This window comes from Primulina eburnea, unplaced genomic scaffold, assembly GCF_022965805.1.
Source record: "Primulina eburnea isolate SZY01 unplaced genomic scaffold, ASM2296580v1 ctg756, whole genome shotgun sequence".
Classification (NCBI taxonomy): Eukaryota; Viridiplantae; Streptophyta; class Magnoliopsida; order Lamiales; family Gesneriaceae; genus Primulina; species Primulina eburnea.
This window is the reverse complement of record NW_027331525.1, coordinates 666-10542: the sequence shown is the minus strand read 5'-3', so window position 1 is coordinate 10542 and position 9877 is coordinate 666. Positions and strand designations below refer to the sequence as shown.

General features: G+C 40.2%; 1 protein-coding gene and 1 pseudogene across 2 annotated transcripts; one reads left to right on the top strand and one right to left on the bottom strand.

The window, feature by feature from the left end:
• The first annotated feature begins 6 nt into the window (after positions 1-6).
• Positions 7-2277, top strand: LOC140822309 (uncharacterized). 2 transcript variants are annotated; one of them, XM_073183042.1, is made up of 3 exons: positions 7-193; positions 665-1455; positions 1543-2277. In XM_073183042.1, the coding sequence occupies exons 1-3, from the start codon at positions 40-42 to the stop codon at positions 2068-2070; spliced, it is 1473 nt and encodes a 490-aa protein (XP_073039143.1). In that variant the 5' UTR covers positions 7-39; the 3' UTR covers positions 2071-2277. The 2 variants fall into 2 exon arrangements, with proteins under 2 accessions (XP_073039143.1, XP_073039142.1); XM_073183041.1 differs by having other exon boundaries at positions 665-2277.
• A 127-nt stretch (positions 2278-2404) lies between these two features.
• Positions 2405-7023, bottom strand: LOC140822308 (carbamoyl phosphate synthase arginine-specific large chain, chloroplastic-like; annotated as a pseudogene).
• Between the last annotated feature and the right edge of the window lie 2854 nt (positions 7024-9877).

The window sequence follows — 9877 nt, the reverse complement described above, 5'->3', positions numbered from 1 at the left end:
GAGTAATTGGTTGGAGGGATAAAAGCTCAGTGGGTGAAAATGAGGCTTCAAATTTCCCTTTTCGGGGGTTTCTTTGTTCTGTCTTTACTATTTGCAGTGAGTTTCAGTAATGCTGATACGTACGAGGTCGTAGGGATTGGAGAGTGTGCGGATTGTGAGGAGAATCGCTTCAAAACCAGCCAGGCATTTTCAGGTAATCAACGAACCGATTGCAAATACTGAGAGTCCTTTTGTGAAAAGATAGCAAGAAACTAGCTCCAACGTAAAATATATAGTTTTTTGAGATATGTTGTCTTTAAAACACGTAATTCAAAACACATTTGGGTTGACTTTTTCATTTAAGACATGGTTTTGAAAGCTATTAATTTTATATTGAATTTCGCGCTCTATTGACTTTTCCGAGATACTGAATCATTTGTTCTTTTGAACAACAAAATAATATTATTACGTGATATGTTGTATTGTTAGTGTTTTTTTATATATCTTTTCCTTAGATTAATATTTGAAACATGGTGTTTCTCGACTTTAATATAAATAACACAAGACAATTACTGACAGAATAATCAAGAAACTTAAGATTTCAACTGGTATCATTTGATCTTGGTTTAATATTTCATTTGGATGCTCGAGTTCTTACCTTTTTGCACTCTTTTTGAATGATCAGGGCTTCGTTTAAGCATAGACTGCAAGCTCGAGGACGGAAAGATCGAAAGAATCGGTTTCGGGGAGCTCGATGATGAAGGAAAATTCAAGGTCCTGATCCCGAATACATTTGAACAAACACTCAAAAAAGAATGCTACGCGCAGCTGCACAGCGCGGCTGCGGTTGCTTGCCCAGCCCACGATGGCCTAGAGGCCTCAAAGATTGTGTTCAAATCCCAAACAAAAGGCATATACACCTTTAGCCCGAGCAAGAATCTCAAATTTTCAGCTGCATTGTGCGCTTCCAAGTTCTTTTGGCCGATTTTCAAGTTCCCTCCTCACCCACTTGATCCTTGGAAGAATCACTTCCATTGGTTCCTTCCTCCCCAAGTACCGGTCTACCAGCCCCCGGTTCCCGTTTACAAGCCGAATCCACCGGTCTACAACCCACCGGTTCCGGTTTACGAGCCGAATCCACCGGTCTACAATCCTCCCCCTGTTCCAGTTTACAAGCCGAAACCACCAGTCTATAAGCCACCTGTTCCTGTTTACAAGCCAGAACCACCGGTATATAAGCCACCTGTTCCAGTTTACAAGCCCAAACCTGAGCCACCGGTTTACAAACCCAAACCCGAGCCACCGGTTTATAAGCCCAAGCCTGAGCCACCGGCTTACAAGCCCGAGCCACCGGTTTACAAACCCAAACCCGAGCCACCTGTTTATAAGCCCAAGCCTGAGCCACCTGTTTACAAGCCCAAACCCGAGCCACCTGTTTACAAGCCCGAGCCACCGGTTTACAAACCCGAACCACCAGTTTACAAGCCAAAACCCGAGCCACCGGTTTACAAGCCCAAGCCTGAGCCCAAACCCGAGCCACCTGTTTACAAGCCCAAGCCTGAGCCACCGGTTTACAAGCCCAAACCCGAGCCACCTGTTTACAAGCCCAAGCCGGAGCCCAAACCCGAGCCACCTGTTTACAAGCCCAAGCCTGAGCCACCGGTTTACAAGCCCAAACCTGAGCCACCTGTTTACAAGCCCAAGCCGGAGCCCAAACCCGAGCCACCGGTTTACAAGCCCAAGCCCGAGCCACCTGTTTACAAGCCCAAACCTGAGCCCAAACCCGAGCCACCTGTTTACAAGCCCAAGCCCGAGCCACCGGTTTACAAGCCCAAGCCTGAGCCCAAACCTGAGCCACCTGTTTACGAGCCCAAACCTGAGCCACCTGTTTATAAGCCTCTCCCCCCTCCGGTTCCTGTCTACACGCCTACACCCGAGCCGCCAGTGGTGACCAAGCCTCTGCCACCTCCAACTCCATATTATCCACCAGTGATCAAGAAACCTTGCCCTCCTGTCCCAGAGCTACCTCCAAAGTACTTGAACCACCCCAAGTTTGGTCATTACCCACCACTCCCTCCATTTCATCCATGATCATCTCAAAAAGCTGTAAATTACCACTTCTGCTTCATCTCAAAAGGATGAATCATAGAGTTTAATATATTATTTGCCGCATTCTAATAACGAAAATTACGTTTTTTTTCAAGTTTTTTTAAGTGAGTGAGACAGTCAAGTTGCATCAATTCTTGTTTCTTTGTAATGTTGTACCAAAGTTCAAATATATCATCAGTTGTCCTCTTCGTTTGCTTGAGAATACAATATTTATTTCATAGAAAACAGAGGATAGAATCCTTATTCGTAAGGCCCTCAATTGCTACTTTATTTTATTTTACAGGTAAATTGATTGAGGCAGCAAAAGATGTATTAAAATTAATAATATTTTATACCCGTGTCATTAAAAACAAGGTATAAAACACCTCGCAACGCACTTCATTGGATCACAAAATATGAACAGAATTGCCTTTAAAAGGAGCTTTAAAAAAACATAGCAAGCATAGTCGTGGGAAACGGTAAGATCGATGGAAAGATATCACTTTATAACAAGTGCAGCATCCTTTCTTACGAATGAGATGAAATTGACTGTAATGTACTGCTTCTCTCTGTTTCGTTGTCAATGTTGAAGTAATCTTGCAGAGCTAACATCTCAATCTTGCTGCTTTTTAAACTTTTAATGGCTTCAGCAGTAGCCAAAGCTCCAGCAACAGTAGTTACTATAGGAATCTTGTAAGCCAGAGCCATTCTTCGCAGCTGTCTTCCGTCAATTTGGTCGAGATCGTCGCCTGAACTTGTGATCACCATCATCTGAATTTGCCTGTTAGCAATCATATCACCGGCATGAGGCCGTCCCTCGTGCATCTTCAACACTCGCTCGACTGGAAAACCTTCGGAATCGAGGACATGGGCTGTGCCAGAAGTCGCAACAATCTTGAAACCAAGATCAAGAAAGGCTCGGGCAATTGTTGCAAGATGGGACTTGGTTAAGTCGTTTAAGCTGAGAAAGAGGGTACCAGAAAGAGGTGGCTTCTGTCCAGCAGCAATTAACGCCTTCGCAAATGCGATTGAGTACTCGTAGTAGATGCCCATAACTTCACCAGTACTACGCATCTCCGGACCTAGAATAACATCAGCTCCTTGGAATTTGTCAAATGGAAGAACGGCTTCTTTAACAGACACATGCTTTGGGATAACCTCTTTTGTGAACTGCAAGTCCTGGAGTGTTTTCCCTGACATAACGAGAGCAGCATATTTAGCCAGTGGATGACCAATGGCCTTGGATACAAAAGGAACTGTCCTGGATGCACGAGGGTTAGCCTCGAGCAAGAAAACTTCCCCTGAAGCCGTAATTGCATACTGACAGTTCATGAGTCCAATCACATTCAACCGCTTCGCCAATTTTGTTGTCCAGTTTCTAATTGTTTCCAAGCATGAAGATGACACAGTTTTTGTGGGAAGCAAGCATGCTGAATCCCCGGAATGGACTCCAGCCTGCTCAATGTGCTCCATTATTCCACCAATCACTACGTTACCATGTGAGTCAGCGAGTGAATCGACATCAATCTCTATAGCATCAGATAAGTATTTGTCAACAAGAACGGGACGCTCGGGATCCACCTCAACAGCAGTTTCAAGATAAGTTACAAGTTTTTCATCACTGTAAACAATTTCCATTGCCCTACCCCCTAAAACATAGGAAGGTCGAACAACAACAGGGTAGCCAATGTCTGCCGCAATAGCTAGTGCATCTTTTTCACTCTTCGCAATTCCTCCCTTTGGCTGCTCTATCTGTAATTCCTTCAAAATTGTATTAAATCTCTCCCTATCCTCAGCAGCATCGATAGAATCAGGGGATGTGCCCCAGATGCTAACAAATCCAGCACCACTTCGACACTTGGGCTTGTGCTCATCTAAATAATGCTGAATAGGAAGAGCCAATTTTAGAGGAGTTTGACCGCCAAATTGGACGATGATGCCATCAGGTCCTTCCAAGTCGATGACATTGAGAACATCCTCAACAGTGAGAGGTTCAAAGTAGAGCCGATCACTGGTGTCATAATCTGTCGATACTGTTTCTGGGTTTGAATTCATCATGATTGTTTCATAGTCTGCATCCTATAAAAGAGAAAGAATTCCAAGATTAGAAGAAGACCCAGAAAAGTTAAACCTAAACTATCTACAATCTGATCGAACGGAAATTTAACAATAAGATTCCTGATGTCCCTGAATATTTTTTCATACACAATTGCCGATTATTTTCAATTGACTTGTAAATTGGCATTTCTTACTCTTGCTCAAAAAAGACATTAAGGCTCAACAAGTTCATAAACAAGTTATCTTGAGAAGTAAACGGGGAGAAACTTATATAGAGCACCAATCAATTAAGATGCACAAACCTGAAGGGCAAACGAGGTATGGCAGCAGCAATAATCAAACTCAATCCCTTGTCCTATCCGATTTGGTCCTCCACCTAAAATCAAAACCTTTTTCCTTTGAGTGGGAGCTGATTCACACTCAAACTCATAGGATGAATACATGTAAGGGGTATCAGCTTCAAACTCTGCAGCACATGTATCGACTCTTTTGTATACTGGTTTAACCCCAAAAGATAATCTCTTTGATCGAACTTCTTTCTCGGTAGACTTTATGGCGTAAGCAATCTGTTTATCACTAAACCCTCTTTTCTTCACTTCCCAGAAGTCATCAACAGTCATTTGTGACAAATTCCGAGCCAAAAGATACTGTTCCACATCTACAAGTTCTTTAAGCTGAGTGAGGAACCATTATCAATGTAACTCAATTCATGGATATCATCCACCTTCATTCCCCTCTTCATTGCAGCATAAATGGAATGGATGCGATCTGGGCTGGGCACCCGTAAACTGTATTTTATTATCTCCCAATTCCCAGTCAAGTTCCTTGACTTGTGCACAACCCCATCCAAAATACCCACATTCTAGTGATCGCACAGCTTTTTGAAAAGATTCTTGGAATGTTCGGCCCACTGCCATCGATTCACCAACAGACTTCATCTGGGTTGTTAGAATTGGCTCTGATCCAGGAAATTTCTCAAATGCAAACCTAGGTATCTGCATTAGCACAAAAATATTTGATGATACTAAAATTTATGAGTGAAAACAAGAGGTCATAATATGTGCACAAGCCAGATAAAAACGAAAAAAACGAGAGCATCACCTTAGTAACAACATAGTCAATGGAAGGCTCAAAACTTGCTGGTGTTTTCTTTGTGATATCATTAGGAATCTGATCCAATGAGTAACCGACCGATAACTTGGCAGCCATCTTGGCTATAGGGAAACCAGTTGCTTTTGATGCCAAAGCTGATGATCTTGAAACTCTAGGATTCATCTCAATCACCATTACCTCTCCGTCTTTAGGATTAACAGCAAACTGAACATTAGAGCCTCCACATTCAACTCCAATTTCCCTAATAATAGCAATAGAATAATCTCTGAGTCTCTGGTACTCCTTATCTGTCAAGGTTTGTGCAGGGGCCACAGTGATGGAGTCCCCAGTGTGAACTCCCATGGGATCAATATTTTCAATCGAGCAAATAATCACCACATTATCTGCTAAATCTCTCATAACCTCAAGCTCATACTCTTTCCACCCCAACAAGGACTTCTCAACCAAAACCTGAGATGTCACACTAGCAGCGAGCCCTGACTTACATATGGCCTCGAATTCCTCCCAGTTATAAGCAATCCCACCTCCTGTCCCACCTAAGGTGAATGCAGGCCGGATAATCAAGGGGAACTCCCCAATTAAGTTGGCAATATCGATGCATTCCTCAAGTGTAGTCCCAGTCCCTGAAGGAGGCGTCTTAAGTCCAATATTCTTCATAGCCTGCTTAAACAAATCCCTATCCTCTGCCTTCTTGATTGCATCAAGCTTTGCACCAATTAACTCCACACCATACTTCTCAAGAGCACCACTCTCTGCCAGCGCCACAGCAAGATTAAGTGCCGTCTGACCACCCATAGTGGGCAACAAAGCATCAGGTCTCTCCTTTTCTAGCACTTGCTCAACCAGGCTGGGTGTCATAGGCTCGAATGTAAGCCTGTCTGCCATGTCCATGGTGTCAGTCATTATAGTGGCGATTCTGAAATTAATAAGGACTCACCTTATATCCTTCTCTCTAAGATCCTGGCAGGCTTGGCGGTGCCTGACAGTATCCAACGCGCAGCCTACCTATCACAATAGGCCCGCTCCCAAATCAGGACTTTCTTTATGTTCGGCTTTCTTTTGCCACACCTTTTTCACCTCAACTACCAAGAAGCCCTCCATTTGGGAACCATCACCATTTTTTACACCATAGCCGAGTTTTTGCACGACCTTTAAGGTAAAAGCGACGAAATAGGAACAGGTATAGACACTTTGTTGAACTGCTTCTTTAAGCTACTTTTGTCTGGGGAAAAGGTGGGGCTCGCGGAAGCTTTTTAGTACGAGGTAACTTGGATTGGGGCGTGAACCAGGTTATATAGACGCATATTTTCACATTGAATGTGCACAATGATTCATCTTCTTTAAGACGTCTATTGTTTCCTGCCACTGTTTCTTTGTATGGTACTCCTCATATTTTCCTTCAAGAATCAACACAACACCTTAAAAAATTCCCAAAGTTACAAAGCCTGGGATGCAAGTGATTATGTAAGCTTAAACATCCAGTATAAAAATTCAGATAAAGAATAATGACATTTAACCAAATCACACAAAAAGGAGAGTTTTGCTGCAGGGGAAAGGGCCGCCCCTCGATACAAAAACCCTCAATTCTCAGTACAAAAGTATCGCTACATTCATAAATAATCATATAAAAGATCACAAACCAATGTAGCAACGGATAATCCTATTTTATTTTCTGAGATGTAACGGATACGGATACGATACGCGAGTATGCCATGTCCAATAAGCAAACCTCTGGATCTTGACTTTTTGTAGGTCTCGACCTGGGTCGATAGTGACTTGACACATCTAATTTAGGCAAAAGATTTGTTTTTCTTCTTACTAACTCCTTATATATTATATAATATGTATATAAATAAATATATATAGATACGCATATACTTCTACAATTTTTAATTTTAATACTAATTTATATAAATAGATATATATATATAATATTATATACTAATATATATATAATTATAATATTTCTATAATATTTACAATAATTGTCGGAATCCTAGACTTAGTGTCAATATTTCAAATTTGTCGTATCGTTCGTATCCCTTATCATACTCCGATATGGTACCCGTACCTCGTATAAATGGTCGACAAGTCATCAACAACTCAACACTGTCCAAATTAGGTGGCAAAGATTTTCTGAGTAAAAAGATACTGATAGGGTGTTATAACAAACCTAGATAACATAACAGCTTAATCTACGGTCTAAATCAGGCAGATCCCAAAAACACTATGCGATCACTGCACCCAAAAAAATCAAATTTACTCCAACCAACGCTTTTCCTAACTGACAAGAAGAGTGCAACTCAAACATTCCCCATTCTAAATATTTATGCATTATAGGTTAATAAAAGCGATGAAAACTCATAGTCCATAAACCTCGTTTTTACACAAATGTCACTGGATGAATCCCTGGTTGGATTTTACGAAAGTGTCGAATTTGAACATTAAAAAAAAGGCTATTTGTTGTAAAAGTTGGAATCTTGACGCCTGTTGCGATTTTCATCATTCGAAAGAATGCAATTCGCCCGGGTATACTAATGTTAACCATAGTTAAACAGATCTGCATCATCTGTGTTACACTTAGATTCAACTTGTGTGGTACACTCCAGCAACAGGTGCGGGACAACAGAAAAGCCGAAACACCCTTTCATGATAAACCGTATTTAGCGGTCACAGCCTCTGATTATTACCAACTCAATCACTTCAAGACATTATCTCTGTGTGGTCACTTCCACCACACACTCAACCCTGAGTCCGTGGTGGCAATACAAAACATAGAAATCCGGTAACACGCAATATCTAAATGGAAATACGCACGTTACACGTAGAGACTTACTAATGCGTGGAAATGGAGGAGCGTATAGGAAGAAGACGAAATCGGGCGGCTTGGGGCTGCTACGCAGTGCTCGAGTCTTTGGGTTCTGGCGCAGGGTTTTTGACCTTTTTGGTTTTTTTCTTTTTTTATTTTAATGACAAGTTCCCAAAATTTCAGTTGTAACTTAAAATCTTTAAATAATATAAGTTCTTATAAATTTCAATCTCAAAATATTATTATTCAACTAAGTTAATTGCCCTAAATAATATATATTTACCTTTATTTATAAATCGGGTCTCACTGCTGTGAAACATCCTCTACCTCACTGGATCCTAATCTATGCATTTGGGTCCAACTCTACACATATCCCAACATAAGAGAATACTCTTAGCATAAAAAAGAATATTTTTTCCTGGATGACCAAATAAGAGAGGCGTCTAACAAATATAGTACTCGTAAGACGTCTCAACACAAGCTTTTGTCTTATTTATATTATTCCAACTGATTTGAACTGAATTATTAGATATACATCAAAGAAATTATTGTTATGTTTTTTTTAGTGTGTCTCCAATTGGAGACCATGTCTCATCACCGATCTTAATCTGTGAGACAGGTCGGCCAACTCATTTCCAGCGGGCGAGCGTAGTAAATTTTCTGTATCAATGTTAGCCTACGGCTTTACTATAATTAAATAAAAAACAAAACAAAAAACATAAAAAATCGTTTTACAACAATCATAAAACACAACCCCAAATACCAACATTACCATTGTTCTTTTTCTAAGTCTTACATAATATCATTTGAAACCTTTGTACAATAGTATTCATTATCAACGGTCAAGAATATACTAATTCTCATACAGTAAACATGAGACTATGCATTCATCCAACCATTATCACTCATTACGTTGGTCACAATCCGTTTTCCCAATCCCAGGCCGGAAAGTGTAGTTTCTCTCTTGATTAGTTCCTGGCACAATTGAAATTCTTCTACCTCCTCGCCACTACCTCAAGCAATAAAATTTTTTTCTTGTTTTTACGTTCTAGCTTTAATATCCCTCCCCAGAACTGTGCCAAGCCTGACGGCGTAAAAATAGGCAAGGTTGAAAACAATTACTAAAGCGCTAATCAAAATCGCACGTCCCTTATCATCATTAATTCCATATATATCCCACACAGTTATTAAATAACAACACAATACTATTACTAAAATCTTCTAGATGGCACAAATTCAGGTCAACAATGGAACACCCTAACATAATACTACCATAATTAGATATCAGATACTCCACATACATTTATACATACACAAATTTTTTGCTCTACAGAATTATATAACTATTCATCAAGCATATATCAAAACAAAATAATCCATTTTTTCAATCATTTTGACCTTTTACCTCAAGCATCAAAGACAAAAGTAATAACTTTTAAAACACAAAAGTGGACAAAATCGACACAAATTTTGTACATATACAACAAAATTAATTCATCTATTCTTTTCATCGGCATATTTATTCAATAATTTCAATTTTGAAACGTAATATCTTATTCCTAAACAAATTCTTTCTACATCTATTTTACAATTACCTATAGGTCAAGTGTACAGCCCAATCCGTATATGAATTAGAAAAGTTGCTCACGATCACCGGTGATGGAGTGATATGTACTTTCATCGTCCTGCACGAAGTCATGAAAAACATGGTCTTGTGAGTGTGATTGTTGGATATAGTTGATAACATTTGGCATTAACCAAGTTAAACAATTGATTAGTGCGTTAGTTGGCTGTCTAGCAGAATTTTTAAAAATATGATATTCTTTCTGT

Bases quoted from the DNA above. Each gene is read 5' to 3' on its own strand.
- LOC140822309 (XM_073183041.1), top strand. From the start codon at position 40: ATGAGGCTTCAAATTTCCCTTTTCGGGGGTTTCTTTGTTCTGTCTTTA. The intron at 194-664 runs GTAATCAACGAA...TTGAATGATCAG, and splicing joins AACCAGCCAGGCATTTTCAG to GGCTTCGTTTAAGCATAGAC.